Genomic DNA, 19088 nt, shown 5'->3' on the forward strand with positions numbered 1-19088 from the left:
ATAAGTGGAACAAAAAGCTGAGTATCATCAGCATAACAGTACACATCACATGTTGACACTGTAACATTTAAAGTCTGCAAGTTTATTTCTGTATTTAGAAAAACTGCTTGATATTATTTGTTATCCCTATTCACTCACTTATCTTTACCATAAAAAGTATACTATGAAGTATAAAATGAATAAAATTTCACCAAAACTAAAAAGCATTTTCATCAGAAGACAAGACTAAATCTAAGATAATTTGCACAACTGAGACTAACAGATGAAGAGGAGGCGTTACCACAGACAATGGAGAGGTTGTCTGTAGGAGCGGTTGGAGGGCATTGCTGCCAAGACCGAAGATTCTAGGTGGTTTATAGCATATTGAGGTCCAACGTGTTGAATGCCGCACTCACATCTAGAAGGACCGTGATTGAGGGATCACCAGTATTCACAGTCGTGAGCAAGTATTTCCATAATCAAGGCAGTCTCAGTACTGTGGAGAGCTCTAAAACCAGAAAGGGATTTTTCAAATAGGCTATTGTTGGTGGACAAGGAAATGTGGGGAAATCAGTTTTACAAAAGACTGTAGATTAGAAAAAGGTCATTTTGACATGTAATTTATGGGAAGATGGGGATCAAGGAACTGGTGACTATACAGTTAACTGTAATGGGGAGGATGGTAGGACCAATTCTGTCAAGCACCTTCTTTAGGAGAGGTGTAGGAATAGTGTCTAATTGGCAGGAAGAGGAGCTGCCTGGCTCTCGCTGCCAATGGACAGACACTCTTTTTCGGGTGGAGTCAGTAGGACAGACAGGATGACTGACACCTTTCTACGTATTAATTAGACACTACCTGATTTCAAATCATTATCATTGATCCTGTTATATTGCTTTGTGGGTTTAAGCGTGGGACTTAGCTCTTCTATTTTGAGTGATGTCCAGTGAAGGATCTGTTTAGTTGTCAAACTGTGAAACTGTGACTGGTGGCTCTGGACGTGACCCGGCCTACCTACTGTCTTCATGGCCTGAGCTGCTGTCTCTTGAAGGGGATGATGGCAGAAGAGCTCAGGTGGACTTAACTGGTCACCCCAGGAACATAAACCAACAGCTTCAATAACTGTCATATTTACCTTTCTCTTATCCTTCTTCTCATCCTTCTTAGTGAAGACGGTGTGGACCCACCAGATCTTGGTGAACATGCTGCCATATGCGAGGCTGAAACCCAGACCGAGCAGCCACAGGCGAAACTAGCAGAGGAGAAAAGAAAGATTTTATAATGAATCTGATTAATATATCAAAGACATTAATCAAATCAGCTCCTCACTCATTCTCCATCATTAAGCCTCGTTAAAGTTTAATGGTGTTCACTGTGTCATGAATGACATTGAAATGAAAATAACCTTCAAGGCTCTTTATCTCTTATCTCTTTATCTCTTTTCCATACTTTATGTCTGCCTTCACTGCAGTGAACAACAAATGCAACTGAATACATATGGATGGGTAGGGTAGTGACACTTTCGACTGCAAATAGAGATCCACAATGATATTATAATGACATGTTCCCAAAGGGCACATACCACCTATAACAATAACAATAGGCATATTAACATGGACTGAACTGGCTTACCAGATGTCTTTTCTGCTGGTCTTCCTGACTTACTGACATTACATGGTCAAAAGAATAGTTTCTATTTGCAATAAGTACATTTTTTTACTATTTCTGGTTTGAGGGGAAGTGAAATGTTGGAGAATTAGATAAAAAAGAGAGAGAATATTGAACTCAACGTCATAGGTGACCAGCAACACTATTCCATTAAAATGCTCATGTTGACCTGTGTCTGTTGAATGTTGGCCGTGCATGAAGTATAATTCATTTGCACTTGTTCATGGTGTATAATTCAGCCTGATTGTTTAACTAGTAAAAAAAGATCAGATAAGCAGCTACTGAGCTCATATGACAACATACCCATCTTCTAGTGAATGTGAAATATTTAAAAGATCTAGATAAAAATGGACCTTGAGTTGATTGTCTTGTTAGACTACTAGTTACTATCTGTTGAGGGCAACTGTCATAATTTTTTCACGTAGTATCAACAGTAAAATCAACTGACTATGACAATAATCATTGTTTAAAGCTTACTTCCCATTGTAAATTGATACGGGTGTCAACATTTTCAAAGCCATGATTCGATTTGACTTTAGATTTTGAGGTCATGATTAAATTAGATTTTGATTTAAAAATAGAAAACAAAGTTTCCAAACTGAGGACTAAAATATTGTTAGATTTAGACTTTTATGCACTGAACTGTCATTGCCATGTTGAACTTGAACACACCTTAAGTCCCTATTATTGGGTTTACATATCCTTTGCCATATAAAGTTATAGATTTCAGAGCTTAAGATGTGCATCTAAATGCACCTTGAAGTTCCATCAAGTGTGTCAACTCCAACACATACTGACAACAGAGGAGAGATTCATCTGTTGTGATAAATAACACCAAAACATGGCAGATATGCAAGTTTTTATTATAAGTACAAGTTGTCAGTGTGACAAAGTGTCACACCAGATAAACTCACCACATGGAAATTATGTTTGCCACTTGGCAAACTCTGACTCAGATATCCTTGTACAACTATATTTACAGTAGTTGTAAAAATGGTGTAATGGAGAAAGTGAGACACAACATGAATCAGTGACTTAGGAGCTGACAGCAAATTCTCCTGTGTAACGTGCATAAATCCAGCAGTAACAACACACAACACTCTGTCTTCTCTCAGGCTATTATGTGTATTCAACACCACTAACAATTTATTGATCAAGATTATTGACTTGCAGTTCAATCCAAATGTGGACCAAAGTCTTGACTTTGATAAGATCTGCAACATAGGACCTCTTTGACGATGTTTTATTTCCAATTACAGAAGCCCATAAACTGAAATTCAGTTTTTGCATTTTTAGAGTCTGCAATTAAATCAGTTTGTTTTGCATCTTTAAACTGTACCTGGCAAATGACAGGGAACTGTCTCCTGTGAACATGAAGGCCATCTATGCCCAGAGGGAAGACAGCAGCCAGAGCCATCATGCAGCCCACTGCGGTCATGTTGTTAAGATAGGGCTGAGAGTTCTGAATGTACCTGGAGTAAAGGCAAAAATAAATAAATAAATGGAGATTACTACAAACATGTACATAATCATGAACAAAACCTCAAAGGCAAACAATAGACTCATACCATTAATGGATAAAATGGCTGCCTGGAAATAGGGTCATGGTCAAATAAGGCCAAACTCATTCATAAAGGACATATACAGTAGGTCTAGAATATACAATATATGTACCTGTTACATTTCACCTGACAGACTTCTTACTTTAGCTCACTGTTCAACTGCGTTCAGGTCTTCTGCGGACATTCTAAGTGCTGTCAGTACTTACAAACAAACTACGTGGTAGGAACAAGGGGTGTATTGGGATTGGGATTAAAGTGATGGCTATTTAGTAGCAATGCTTGACAATATGACAATATCTACTTCACAAGGACCAAAATGGACCCTCCCAGACTGATGGACATTGGAACTCTGAATTGGCCTTTGCTCACACTCACTGTTAACGGGGGTTTTCTTACACTAACTGTGGATACTGGCAATAGCTGCTCTTCTGGAGGCGGAGCAGACTTGACTACTGACTCTTCTACTGACTCTTTGCTAAGAAGAGCGAACACTGATGATGTTCACTATGACCCAATTGTAGATCTTCATTTATAAAAAGCAAATGAACTCTTACTAGAGATAGAATATAAAACATACAGATTTACTGTTTTTGAATTTAGGTCAAATTTTGTCTCTTAACTACCTGGAACTAGGATTTTACATACTCTCATTTTATACACATTGACATTTCAACAGCTCATAACACTTACATGTAAATTCACTTGATTGTATTTATTTACTGAAATTTTAATACTTGTATGTCTTACACCTTAACAGACATCTAAACTGCTGTCAGTCAGAGAAGCCCACAAGCAGTTTTTTGCAAAACCAAGTCAAGTCTCATGTCTCTTGGTTGTAATGAGTATTCTATCAATGCAATGTGGTCTGCTTCAAAAACTGCATGTTATAGATATGGAATTCAGAGCATGTACAGTATTATCATCACTCCTTAATCTATTAGTATAGAGTATCATCAGCACTGATTACTTGTTTGGTATATGATCAGATTACACAGACTATTGATATGGGATATCATCAGCTGGTGGAAGGAGCACTTTTAGGAGCTCCTGAACTACAGCTGTCCCAAATGATTATTTTTCAAAAGATTCATCTTGCGATTATATTTTTCGATTAGTTGAATAATCTAACAATTGATTTTTTGATTAATCTAATCTAAATTGCTATTTGTTGCCCCTCGGTGTTCGGGCTGCTGTTGCTGCATACCACCACAACTGAACTGGAGTGGGACAAGAGTTGATCTAGTAGCCTAGTTGTTTGCATAGCCCTAAAAGAAATCAGAATAAGAATCAGAATCAGAAAAAGCTTTATTGCCAAGTACGATGTTACACATACGAGGAATTTGTTGTGGTGATATTGGTGCATGCATCAAATAACTATTAAGTGAAAATATAACAAATTAACAATATAAACTATTTAAAGAATAGAAAATATAACAAATTAACAATATAAACTATTTTAAAAAGTAGAAAATATAACTGTACAATATAAATATATATACACAATCTGTTTTTTGGGTAAAAGGATAAAAGGAGCAGACCGGCTAGACAACTAGACTGATTTTGTTCTGGTAAATTTGCCCAACCTTTACACTTTTAACTTTAAAGTCGGCTTTCTCTTCAGATTGTACGCTAGCATGTTATCTGCACAGTATGGTTATTTCTGTACTGTGCAACCGAAAGACACGGGTATTATTATGTCAGCATTAGCTGTCCTACAACCGGACATGCTAAAAATTCTACTACGGGGCCGGAACGTTACATACGAGGTAGTTGAGCCTGTTTTGCCTTGTATTTTTTATGTAGAAAATACAGAAGCTACATGTCAGCACAGGATACATGTTAAGTTATGGGATTAAAAAAAAAAAAACCTAATGAATGGGCATTCAATGGGCCGAGCGAAGGGTTGATATTCTCAGCCTCCACAGGTCCTACTACTTCTGGATATTCACCTGCTCCCTTGGTTGTTTGGGACGACTCATTATTCATGTCAATAAATTTATGTCGATTACATCAACTACATCATTGCGTCGGCCCAGCCCTAGCCCTATCCAACTAACACATCCTCTTCATGGAAGGCCTCCTTTGGAAAGTTTATTCCATAGTTCTAGAAATGAACTGTTGAGCTCCGAATTCAGGAGGCACAATGCAGATTGCAGCTCTCTGGGGAGCCAAAGATCCTGTCTATGTGTTTTGAGGACTTGGAGAAGGCAGGTGACTGTGTCCTCTGGGGAGTGCCACAGGGGTAGGGTTGAGGTGAGTGTCTGGTTCTGGGACCTCATAATTGCATGTTTACTTTTCAACACATCGCGTGGTTCTGCTGGCTTCTTCGAGCCGTGGTGTCCATCAGGCACTGGGGCCATTTGCAGCTCAGTGTGAAGTGGTTGGGATGAGGGTTCGGCAAGTCTAAGAGAGCTTGGACATTCGGAGGGTGCTCTGGGTAGAGCTGTTGCCGCTTTGAAAGGAGCCAGTTGAGGAGGTTTGGGTATCTGATTAGGATGACTGCTGCATGCTTCCCTTTGGAGGTTCTCCGGGCAACTGGGAGGAGACCTCAGGGCAAATCCAGAGCTCGCTGGTGGGATAATATATCTCTTCTGGCCTAGGAATGCCTAAGGATCCCCCAGGAGGAGCTGGAAAGCTGGGGAAGGGAATATCTGGAGTACCTTGCTAAGTCTACTACCACCTCGAACCGACCTTGGATAAGCGCAAGAAGACGTATGGATGGCTAGATGAATTTACTAACCCTTCCAATCCTAGAAGGGTTAGATCTACTATAGTGGTTACACATCATCTGGTAATTTATTTACTCTTCTTTATTACTCTTCGACTGGCATTTCAACAGCCAATTCTGCTTACAGAGCAGTAGAGCTTACCACAACACTGTGCAACTGCAGCTGGAGGAGTTATTTGCTAAACTAAAACACACACACACACACACACACACTCTGAAAACACACACACTACAGGGTTGTACACTCGAAAACCCACACTATCATGCGCCGAAGGATATTTGTGTCTGTCAAGGGCTCTATCTCCCAGTGCACCTACAAAGAGAGACACAAAGCTCTTCACTTTTATCCTCCTGCTGCCACACAGTCCAGAGCATCAGCTGTCTGTCAGGAATATAAACTGCGGTCTGTATTCAACTGTCTGCCCCATACATGCCTTTTTAGGAGTCACCATCAACATTCAGACTGAGTATTGAGATTATTACATAGATTCCTCCAAAATGCATTCATATTAAATCATTTTAGTCGAGGGTAGGCAGTGGCCCATCCCACAGATACTCAATCAGATTGGGATCTGGGGAATTTGGAGGCCTGGTCGACATACACATACACAGCATAATAATAAGACAATACAGGCTCATGAATGATTCCAACATTTTTTCAAGCTGCATCTTGCATGGTTATAGAGTAAAAAAAAAAAAAAATAACAACAACAATTCTTTAGTTCTTGCTACAATATATGTCTCCGGGATCACATTTTGCCATGATGACACACATACACACACAGATTCACAAGGTGGAAGCAATTCTAGCCGGCTAGCAATCATCATCTCATATGCGCAGAATCAGGAATCACTTTGTAAGAGCCAATTTGTTGCACATTTTGATGCACACACAAGTCAAGTTGCAATTTACAACAATGTCTGTCTCATAAGTCTTTTTTTTTTTTTTAATGAAATGGAAGTTCTCACTTTATTGACATGTTTGACTCCAGTGAATAATTTGCCGTGAGAAACATGCTGTCTGACAGAGAGCTGCACCCGACAATCACCTGAAGGTCAACATCATCAAAATCAATAAGCTTATGGTGGACCACTGCTGCGTATCTATCAGTCACACATTCACTGAGGACAAAGAACAGTCAAATTAGCTGTATGCTTTCACATGTTTGATCCATAAATCTGACTCTGACAGAATATGAAGAGGCTCCAAATTCTAGAATGTGGATGCTTCACACCCATGTTCAACCCAGCAGCTCAGAAGAGCTCTACAAACAGCACAGTTTCAAAATGTGCAAACAATACTAGTGTCATCATTTCACTATCTGACCAAATGTGAAATATGGTCACAGTCCTCCTTTCTGTTCCTTAATTATGTGGTTGAATAACGACCACAAACATACACAGACTTCTGCAGAACATTATGATGTCAAAGTGAAGTTGACCTTTGACCTTTTGGATATAAGTGTCATCACTTCATTTTTTTTAGTTGTTAATTGTATATCATTATTTTAGTTGTTGTTTTATATTATCAGACATTTGTGAGAAATTTAACAGTGTATGAATTCTTTAGTTCTTTGGCTAAAACATGTTTTGTGAGCTCACAGTGACCTTGACTTTTGACCACAAAATACTTCCAATCAGTTCGCATTACATTCTCTTATTTTTTTTCTCATTGTAACACCTGAAGAAATTCAGCATCTTTGATGAGACATGTTTGTCGCACAAGCATCAGCTAAATGACAGAAGTGTTATGCATGTAATCAGAACTAAATGAGAGTTGGAGCTTAATCCTGTCATTTAGTGCTTGTGCATGTCCGACTTTATGAAGCAGACAGCATCATTTGCTCTCTAATAAAGTTTAATTGATCCAGGAAAAGAAAAATTAGGTCATAAATTTAGGCTTTAAAATCAGTGATGCAGTCTGCGAGACAACAGGAACAATTTCCTTTCCTGTTTTTCTTAATTCTTTTTTTTTAAACTTAGTGCTCTCTCACCGTCTTTGTGATTTATGTTGCATACCATCTACCAAATGTTGCTCAGGTAGTGCTCATTTCCATAAATGTTCCTCCATGTCGGAATTAAGCTGTAAAGAACAGTTGTGTAAAAGACAAATTGGTCTAAATGACTCATGTGATTCATACACAAATAATAATTGTTGTGACTTTAAACAATCTTGCAGTAAAACTGAGTTCATGTAAGTGAGTCTATGTACCTAACGTTGCTGTTATAGATGTTGAAGGTGAGGCAAACGATTCCAAGCAGGATTCCCAACCCGGCAAAGACGGACACAGACACAAAGAGCTTCTGGGACAGGTAGCGAAACTCCTCGATGACCACGGTCTGGTCTGCAGGGGGTCCTGGGCCTACAAGAGCACAGGGGAAATAATGAGAGGCATGAAGAGATTGTAGGGAACTGAAAAGATGAGCGAGATCAAGGAAAACTTGTGAGGAAATAGAGCAGAAAAAAACTAAATGAACTCCCAGTGTTTGCTCTGACTGCTGGTCTAACTATCAGTGCGGTGTCTAGCTATGCCTCAGCCCCCACGTCTTATTGATGTTTGTAGTGAATCGCACACAGTCACTTAGTGTGAGGCTCTATTACCAAGCTTCACTTAGCGTTCGGATCACAACCAGCACCGATGTCTACACAGACACAGCTCAGGACAGAGGAGGAAAAAAAACGCCTTTCGCTTCTTGGCTCATTTAATTTACTGGCCTCAACTTTGCATTATTCATAAGGGATTTCCAGATTTTACAAAGCAGTATCGATGTGATGTATTGCTTAAAAGACACAGGACAAATATTACTGCAAGCAAAGAAGATAACGAAGTGTCACTTTACTGCACAGACAAAAGCACCAGAGGAAAGGTCTCATAAGTGGTCAATTATATCTTTTTATCACCCTTCACAACATTGGCAGCCATGTGTTATTTTTCTCCCTTCCTCTCTGAAGCCATGGTTCTGTACCATGTTCTGTCTTTAGCACTTTGATGCTCAAATCAAACGGTCAACAGTAATTATAGCACAGGATGACTTGCATGTATGAACCACGAGTGAGATCACAGGCTCTAACTAATGTTGCACATCTGAAAAATCCACATAGGATGCCATATCTACTGCGCTTCACTCAGTCCTCATGCACCTGGAGAAAAAGAACAGCTACATCAAAATGCTGTTTGTTGACTTCAGCTCAGCATTCAACACAATCTCACCCACTGAGTTGTTTGGAAAACTAAACACTCTTGGCTGCAGAACAATGCTCTACAACTGGACATAGGACTTCGACACAAGCAGACTCCAGAGAGTATGGCTTGGCAGTCACACTGGAGTTCCCCAGGGCTGTGTGCTCAGACCCCTCCTGTTAACACTGTACACCCATGACTGCTTTGCCAAACATCAGGAGAACTCTACTGTGAAGTATGCAGACAACACCATCATCATCGGCTGCATTATAAACAACGATGATAGTTCATATTGTGAGGAAATCCATAACCTTGGTTCACAAAGAACTATCTCCTGCCCAGCATCAGCCATTTTTTGTGATGTGATACTTGCTGTCTATCCTCCACCAAAGTTTCATAAAAATTTGTTCAGGATTACTTGGAATTCTGCCGACAAGCCAACCAACCAACAAATCAACAAACCCACCAACACATTGACACAGGTGAAGAAATAACAGGCCATCGGATAATGAGTGATCGTAAGGAATTAGGGACAGAAGTTTCTTTTCAGTAGCTTGGACTTCGCATTTTAGTGTTAAGGCCTTAGTGTTTTCACATGAATAACCATAAATGTGGACACAACCTTGTACGTTGTGGTGCTCACAGCTAACGGTGCCCCATGGAAAAATTACTGTAAGCCCCTCACATATCATTATCTGAAAAAATGAATCTTCAGGAATGATGGTTGTAAAAAGTCTCCAAAAACACTGTGATCATTGGCAGAAATCTCAGCGTCACCTTCATCATAAACATTATGCTACTCTTGGAAATTAAATTTAGCTCCATTAAAGGTGCATTCTATTTAAAACGGGAGCACTGCATGGCAGGGCATGTGTGGGAATAGGAGTGTGTGTGCACCACTGCTGCCAATTTAGCATCATCTAAAGCTTGAGCAGTGACAGAGCAGCCCAAGGCAGTGCATTGTAAGATCTGTGAGTCTTGGCATGTTTGAGATGTTAAAAGTAACCATGTTGCCATGGAATCCTAAGGTCGATATAGTAACAGAGCCTTCTTTTGCATTGCAAATGTGTTGCCACTGAGGCTGCTGGTTCGTATGCAGTTGAGGATCTTATGTGTCACACTTCAGAGTCTGATGCGGAGGATGACTTTGAGAATTTTACTTCAAAAGCATAGTGTTTGTTATTCAGCAGCGGCAACAGAAGCTATTTTTGATTCATGTCAGACTCAGGGAACACAGCAAAAAAACAGGAAACTGTGTGGCAGATGCCAGGAAAAGAAATCTTTGAAATGCACAGTGGATAAACAATATCCTTCATTACATTAAGGTGACCAGATCTGAGAGATTTAGCATTGCATAGCATTAATGCCTGAAGACAATGCGGCATAATGCACTGAGTAGTGCAAAAAGAAGAAGAGGAAGGATTACACTCACCCTGGGCTATCTGGAATAGTCAGTATCTATATTCAGTAACTTGCATTAGGTCTCCCTGGGGCAACAAATCAAATCCTTTTTATCTATATGCACCAAAATCACAATCACATCAGGCTTTACAATCTGTACAGGGAACAACATCCTCTATCCTTAGACCATCCTTGCTTCGAGTGAGGGAAAACTTGCCATATTACAGTTCTTTTCCAGTTGCTAACACACTAAAATGACATTCATAGCATAAATATTTAAACTGACACACACAGAGCAAAACCTCCTCTCAAGTCTCCAAAACTTTAAACACATTTTCTGCTTCAAACACATTTTGCGATTCAAAATGGCGCTTTTTAAATGCACTGAACACGGTTCTCTGCATAAGACACAACAATCTGACACAAAGTCACATGTTTGCCATTTTAAGTCACTGCCATTCACAATTGACACCACATGAGCTAATTGGCCACTATATGTGCCACCTGGCCAAACAATTGTTAATTGTTTGGCCAGGTATGCCCAAAAGTGTGTGGCTGGTTAGACAAAAATCTGGTAATGCAAATGAAGTGTGTGCCATTTGGTGCAAAAGTTTGACTTTGATAATGTTATAAGTAGTTTTGGTTGCAGTGTCTCATTTTGCAGGATATTTGAGGTATTTTGCAGTTTGGGTGAGTGGTTTTGTGATTTGTGCTAAGTACTTTGATAAAAACCAGCCTAGTTTGCAAAACTGTGTTAGCAATTAGTCACTGCAAGAAAAAAGCCTTTACAACAGGGGAAAAAAAGACGGAACCTGAGGAAGAGCCACAGAGGAGGGATCCCTCTCCCAGGACAGATAGACATGCTGCATGTTCAGAACAGAACCACAAAATCACAGTTAACAAATTTAATTGAAGATCAGAAGACAAGATCTGATGTAAGGATATCATATAAAATAGATGTGAAGAGCTAGCCACAGATGAGGGGAGATAGTCTACAATGAATTAATTCACTCTCAGTGATGCAAGTTCTTGGCTCTTCTCGATTGTTTACACATATTTTCTGAAATCATGCCTCATACTCTCAGAACTCTACACACAAATCAAAAAACACATACACAATGGGAACAACCCCTCATTTCTCCCGCAAAATGAAACTTTACGGTCAAAACAAGGTTATTTCTTCTCAAAATGGTATTTTGTTTTCAAATGAGGCACACAAACCATCACATGAATAGACACACTCAGTGTAAAACACTATGATGAATGGAAAACACTTCTTCTCTATTCATCATAATGACTTAGGACCGTACATACATAAGTGTGTTGTAAAATATTTGAGAATATCGTTCTTATACTCAGAGCTCACAAATACATGGTAACAAATATATTTTATTTTTCCCACAAAAACAATGTACACATTGTGCATTCCCAACCAACACAAAGTTGCATATACAGTTGTCTACATACTAAACATAAGAATTTAATGTATACAGTTACAGTAAAAATAAATAAAAAAATAACTATGCTGCATCCTCTCTACTGTTTCGGTCTGGCCACAGCACCTCATCCACATCACAAACAATGTTTTCCCTGGCTAAGCAGCGGGGGAAATATCCCCTAGCATGGCGAATCCAGCCATGAAAGGCATCAACTGCTATATCTCCACATGCGTCTTCCATAGCTTGGAGAAGGGGTGTTTTTGGATTTCGGTCATATACTTTCCATCTCCAGGCAGAAAAAAAATCCTCAACAGGATCGAGGAATGGAGAATATGGAGGGAGATAAACAACTAAAAAGCGTGGGTGGGCAGTGAACCAGTCACGAACTAGAGCAGCCTGGTGGAAACTTACGTTGTCCCAAATGACAACGTACCTGAGCTGCTCTGGGCCGTCTACCTGACCTGGTGGAATGAGTGTGCTGTGTAGGGTGTCCAGGAATGTGATCAGATGGGCAGTGGTGAAGCGGCCAAGGGTGGCATGGTGATGGATGACGCTATGGTGGGTTATCGCTGCACACATTGTGATGTTTCCTCCGCGCTGGCCAGGGACTTCAACAACGGCACGCTGGCCGATGATATTCCTTCCCCTCCTTCGTCTTTTTGTGAGGTTGAATCCAACCTCATCAATGAAGATGAACTGGTGCTCAACTGCAGCCACCTCTAGCTCAAGGACTCTCTGAAACACACATGACAATATCAGAAACAGACATGGAGTCGTCACTATCGTGAAGAACAATCATTATGATTACAATACTGAAATATGTATGATTTATGCAGTGTTGACAGTGTGCATTAATTGTGGGCTTGTATAGGACTCACTTGCACTTAGTTGCATCGCAATTCTTTGACTCTTTCTGAATTGCGTTCAAATGGCACCCTGTAGACCTGCTTCATCCTCACATTATTTCTGCAAAAGACACAGTCCAGTGTTGATAAGCTTACCCTGTCAATATTTTTGAAATATCTCATTGTTTTCTATGATTTTTCTTTGTATTTGCTGTAATGTTATGGCATTATTTTCCAGGACCACATTCATGATTTCAGTTTCCTGTTCAGGAGACAGACGATGTCCCCGACCACCTTGTGTCGGTAATCTTTCAGTTCTGCCATACGAATGGTAAAATACTGTAAATACTGTGTAGGAATACAAAGTAGGAATACATTTCCCAAATACTTGAAACATATTTTATTTTTACAGTCCTAAAGAACGGTCCACAGGCAATACTGCACTACTGTACTCGTTGAGCCTCCCTCTTTGTTAGACCATGGTTGACCACATGGTTAAGCAAAGTGGCTCGGATGTCATCAGAGATTACGTACCTTGGCCTTCCTCGTCCTCGTCCTCCCCGTCCTCCTCTTCTGATTCTCACTCCTCTGGCTCTGCCTCCGTTTCCAATGTTGGCATCCATTGCTCCAAAACAGAACAACACAACTGTTGCCCTTTTATGCTGAAGCTCTGATTGCTAATTGTAAAACTGTGAGACTGGTGTTTGCCCATGTGATGAGTCAGTGTGCACAGTAGAGTTTTTAACATTAGAATTTTGAATGACATTGTGTTCCTTGTGAAAACAAGGGATTTTCTTCGTGAAAATTGTGCCAAACGCAGAGAATTGTGTGTAGTGTTTTGAAAAATTGTGTTTTAGAGCTGCAGTTTGAGTGTGAAGCAGGAATTGTGTTTGGAGTTTAGCAGTATTGGTTCAGGGAGTTGGTGCATGAGTTAAATGTTGTGGTCATTGTGTCTCAAGTACCAGTATTTCTGTGTAAAAAATTGAGAAAAACTGTAATATCACGTGAACAAGTTCCTCAGTGCTTAATTTTTAAATCAAAAGGTCCCAGAACACAAACAGTGTGCTGCTCCGGCAGGTCAGGGGGAACACATTAAAAAATCCACAGTGCCTGGAGCACATTGGACAACGCCTGGAGGCTTGCAGTTAAAACTAAAACTGTCATTATTTATTTACATGTATTAATTAGAGCATTCGCTCTTAATCAGCAGGGAGAGGCACAAAGAAACAGCTAATTAATGTCACTGTTTGAACACTTCTCTCTTTTTTCGTCTCTCTCTCCTCGACTGTCCCTTCACCGACAGCTACAATGGGGGGAATGGAATTTTAAATCAGTGTCAATCTTAAAATTTCAACTACTCTCTACATTTGTTGTCTTCCTGGCACAGACTTGTTTCTTCAGCACAGACCACATGTTCTTGACGGGGCTCAATTCAGGACTTCAGGAAGGTCATTCCAAAACCTCAATTCTAGCCGGACTGATCTGATTTTTTTTTTCCCATTTCTGATGTGTGTTTGGGATCAGTGTCCTGTTGGAACACCTAACTGCACCCAAGAGCCAATCACCTGCTGATGATTTTAGGTTTTCCTGAGGAATTTAGAGACTATCTTCCTTCTTCATTCTTCCCTTCACTTTCTTTAGAGCAGCAGATCCACTTGCAGCAAAGCAGCCCCACAGCATAATACTGCCAGCTCCAGCTTGACAGTGGGTCTGGTGTTCTCAGGGTTAAAGGCCTCACCTTCTCTCCTCCAAACATACTGCTGCTCATTGTGGCCAAACAACTCGGTTTGTTTCATGTGACCACAGCCACAGCCACAGTCTGTTCACCCTGCTGCCATCTGACAAAAGACAGAGATGCATCTGCTGCCGCCCCACCGGGCTACAGAGCAGCTTCATTCCTCGGGTTGAACAACTTTCAATTCACCCTCCCCACATCACATTATCTGTCTTTTTCTGTGACGTAGCATAAAAGGACTCAAACTCAAGTTTTCTTTAGCAACCCTGGTGTTATAAATTGATAAATAAATTGGTCTTGAAATGACATGGGTGTAACAGTTTTCTTAAGGCAGATAGAGTGTAACCGTGTCTGTGTGTGTGGGTTACATAAAGATAGTGCGTGTGTGTGTGCGCGCGCGTGTGTGTGCGCGTGTGTATATAAGTGGTGTCCTTTGGGAAAATGTGTTTTCCATCGCTAATACCTCTCTCCCTGCCCTTGATCGTGGAATCGGGACAGTATGTTACCATGGTGACTGGCCCCATAATGGTTACCACGGCAATATAAGAGGCAGCAATGCAGCAGTGGTCAAGGAGACTGAAAGATTAAGGGAAGAGAGGAGACTGTGAACAAATACCGGGAAATTAAAGTGAGACAGTGGAGAGCAGTTAGAGAGAGATACGACGAGGCTAGAAGTTAAAGGAAGGATTAGAGGGAGGGGATTGCAAAGAAAGCAAGAAGAAGTAGAGAGGGGAGAAACAAGATAAAACAGAAGAGTGGAAAATTGGATTCAAAGAAGAGAACTAATATGTCTTGAACTGAAGCCAGAGCTGTGATACAGCAACATGTAGCAACCGATCTACAGCAAAGTCCTGGTCACCTTGAGGAGGCCTCATTCTGTCATGTCCTCCGTCCCGGCTATTTTTGGGTGTTCACTGCTTGGAAAGATGCTGCTGATCCACCGTGCAGGGAGGAAATCCTGACTAGTGCCTCAGGTTGTCACGCATATGAAACTGTCTTCCAGTATTGTTTCACTCCTCCACCGCATCTGCTGACTTCAGATCGCAGTCCAGATGGCCCAGACAGCCTTAATTGTCAATGAGGCAGCACGACCGCAGGGTCAAACACCACAAGCAACGGAGGTTGTCGCTTTCGCCAGCACTCCCTCGGGTCTTGTCATACCAGAGCGGGGGGGCCACTTGGATGACCTTGCTGCTTTGCTGGCTTGGTTACAAAAAAAAAAGAAAAAAAAACAAAAAAACGAATGCTGGCAGACAGCCTAAGATGTATCAGTGCTTCGAGCTTTTGACATTAGATGGGATTGACGTCACTACCAGTGGACATCACAGCTCGGCTCATGTCTTCACGGCTGAGACGCCACCAAACAGTCGAGAATCTGCAGCTTTATTTTCAGAGGATTGGTGGCAAAATGACTTCCTGTGAAAATGTTATTATAACAAAATAAACTCAAAAAAACTATTCAGTATCTGTCTTAAGCTAGCTTCTAATCACTGAGAATCGATTCTTATAACACTGAAATGCATGGGAAGTTTTGTTTGTTTAGCATGTATGGAAAATATAACATGCATGTACACACAGGACAAACATAAAGCATATTATGCTGACCTTGGAGAATGGTTTGCAGTTCATTTCGAGTGAAACAGTAAAAGGACATTCTAAACAACACCAGCCTGAGCCTCAGTCTGTTTGGCCTGATGCCATCCACTGTCGCCAGAAAGCAGCGTCTCTCCCTGGGCTGTGAGACTCCACCACACTCCATGAACTTTTACTTTGTTATGCAGCCTCAAGTTAGTAAACTCCTTCATTTTATAATCCTGGTGTTGTAAAAAGATAAAAATAAATTCACCTCTACCTTTCAAAGTCACTCGTAACATTACGTTACCTTCCTGAGAATTGTCATTTTTTATCATGATAAGAGCATTATCATGTTTCTCATGACCATACTGGAGGAGTTGATGGGCCAAGGATTGAAAGAAGCGCTTGGAGTCATGGGAGGATTAATACCAACATTAATACTTAACAATGTTAAAGCAGTGGCACTCAAAGACTGGACAAGACTGCAGTGCTTTGGCCGTCAGTAGGTCTTATTAACAGTTTCTTTTGTCAACGTGTCATGTTGTTTGAACTACTGTTTTTTTTTTTAAAAACAGCTTTAGTCAACCAAACTAAGTTTCTCCCTAAAGGCTGTCTTCTGATCCCTACTGACAAACAGGTCCGTGTTCTTGGATCTATAAATAATGTTAAATGTTCTTGGCGTGATCCACCAGGAGATTTAAGACCACAGAACAAGCTTGTAAATCACCCACCAGCAAATACAGGACCTTCAGAGAGACATCCCAGTGCTCCAACACTTAGATGGACATAATCTATGGGGGCAGGGGGCAATCCTGAGGACTTTTTTTATGACTCTGTGGTGGCATCAGAGTACTCTATGGAGTCGTCTGCTGGAGCAGCAGCATCTCGGCAGCAGGTAGGTAGAGACGTGATTAACTCATCAAGAAGGCCAGCTCCATCCAAGGTTGTCCTCTTGAGCTGTCAAGCTGTCATCGCTGCTGGTGATGGAGTCACCCACCCACGGCATGTCACTATCATAGCTTTACACTGCCACACAGTTTATAGTTACGCTGTTTATATTTGGAAGTATTTTGTATATAAAAGTCTATTTCTAACCTTTTTAGCATGCTTTGATTTTTCACTATTATCATCGTTTATTGTAATATTACTGTCCTTTGGCTGCTGTGGTTTTTCCGTTTGCAGGACTAATAAAGGTATTCTGATTTGCACTCTGATAATCCAAAATCCAAACAAAACACTGGAGGAGGCAAAAGGCAATAATCTAACTTTTTCTGGACTCCATGAAAGCACAATCAGCAATCCAGAATGGATTGGCAGACTACATGCACACTGCTCTGTACGTCCTGTCAGAAAATAAGATTGTAATACCAAAATAGAATCTTACCATTTGTTTTGCTTTAACCCTCTGCATGTATTATACAACACACTTTTTTTTAACATCTTTTTCTCTACTCCCTTTTCCTTTCCCTTCAGACCATACCACTCTAATATACAATAGTAGATGATGACCAAATGACATATTTTTGAAGGATTGTCAATGAAGAAATAACTGAACAAATTATTCATGATGCCAATATAGGCTTGTTAGTTAGAACATTCAGGGTATTGGCTAACAAGCAAAGTGTTCCAGAGTTCTAAATCATCTCACTCAGTCTTTTTGTTTTTGGGGCCACCACTGTTGCCTGAAGGCTATGGAAATACATATTATACTTAATTTATTAGACAACTGATAAAGATGGAAGATGTGCGAAGACAAAACACAGGGAGACATTTTACTTAAAACAAAATGCACCTGGCAAACAGGGACATTTACAAATGGCCTGGCTCTGTCGTGAGATACATTTCAGACACCATTTTATAATGTACATTGTTTTTAAGACAGTAATAAACTTATCTCCCTTTTAAAGATTCCACCCTCTGTGCCAGTTGGTAACCAATAGCTGCTTTTAGACAGCCTGTTCAAGGAGGGAATGGGGGTCATTATCTTTGACCTCTGAGATGTCTGCAGAGGTAGTTACAGAGGTCACCTTGCTCTTTTTTTTTGCCATATCTCCTTAAACAGATACACAATGTGACTGCAGATGTGATGTAAAATGGTTAAAAAATTAATTAACAAAAAAGGCATTTTTCATTTCAGCTCAACTTTTGTTGACCTATCATCAACCTATTATTCCTCCACAACGGAATAGAGATTATGATTCCATCTGCAGTGTTTTGTTGTCCTGTGGTTGGCTGGTGCAGATCTGGGGAAACTGCAGTGGTATATACCCTAATCAGCGTCACTCTAGCTCTACCGCTGCATTGTTCATTGTAAAAAGAAACATTTTAGGCATGAAGAAGGGCCTTCGCTGCTGTGGTATTGTTCGCTCTCTGTGTAAAACGGGCAAACGTCTAACTTTGTTTAGCTCTGGAATAGTCCCCCCTCCCTCCATCCTACCTTGACTCAATAGATGTAATTTTCAGACTACAGCAAATCCATTTTAGTGCGACAGCACTTGTGTCAGACAAACATACAACCAAACACAATAAACTGAAGGTCGACCCTTATCCACCCCATCCACACGTGCAACAGTCAGAGCATTAGCCACTGACAGTTCTATATCTTATCAGTGCTTAGGGAGGCAGAACTCTCACGGATGCACACAGAGCTCCCCACTGTACTGATTAAAGGACACAATTTAACTCCCCAAAGTCAAGGCTGTGGATGCAAATCCCATTACACCAGCATATAGATTGCTTTCTCGTGTTAATGTTTTGCTTTGTCACTTAGCATCTTCTCCTATTGACCGCACTGCTGCCGGGGATTGTAACTGGTTTTCATTTTTAATTAGTTAATGGAATGAAACTGTTGTTCCATAGCACATTAATGTAGCTCTAATTGCTGCTGCATCTCTAGTATGTCTGGTGAGCTGTGAAAAGTTCTTGTATGCTGAGTAAAACCTGGCCGACTGATTGATTGGTGGGACAAATCGCAGC

General features: G+C 40.5%; 1 protein-coding gene and 1 long non-coding RNA gene across 10 annotated transcripts in view; both read right to left on the reverse strand.

Moving 5' to 3' along the window:
- gabbr1b (gamma-aminobutyric acid (GABA) B receptor, 1b) overlaps positions 1–19088 on the reverse strand; it is a 122533-nt gene that overhangs the window by 25071 nt on the left and 78374 nt on the right. For all 9 annotated transcript variants that reach the window (XM_037092427.1, XM_037092425.1, XM_037092430.1 and 6 more), the window contains 3 exons: positions 8148–8298; positions 2985–3117; positions 1113–1229 (listed from right to left, as the gene is read on the reverse strand). In XM_037092427.1, the coding sequence (XP_036948322.1) occupies positions 1113–1229; positions 2985–3117; positions 8148–8298 (401 nt within the window). The remainder of the gene's footprint in view (positions 1–1112; positions 1230–2984; positions 3118–8147; positions 8299–19088) is intronic.
- Positions 11524–13388, reverse strand: LOC119016539. Its single transcript, XR_005074186.1, has 3 exons — positions 13337–13388; positions 12836–12923; positions 11524–12692 (listed from the first exon to the last, which is right to left on the reverse strand). It is a non-coding gene; the product is annotated as an uncharacterized LOC119016539 (long non-coding RNA).

Source organism: Acanthopagrus latus, chromosome 3, assembly GCF_904848185.1.
Source record: "Acanthopagrus latus isolate v.2019 chromosome 3, fAcaLat1.1, whole genome shotgun sequence".
In the NCBI taxonomy this organism is placed as follows: domain Eukaryota; kingdom Metazoa; phylum Chordata; class Actinopteri; order Spariformes; family Sparidae; genus Acanthopagrus; species Acanthopagrus latus.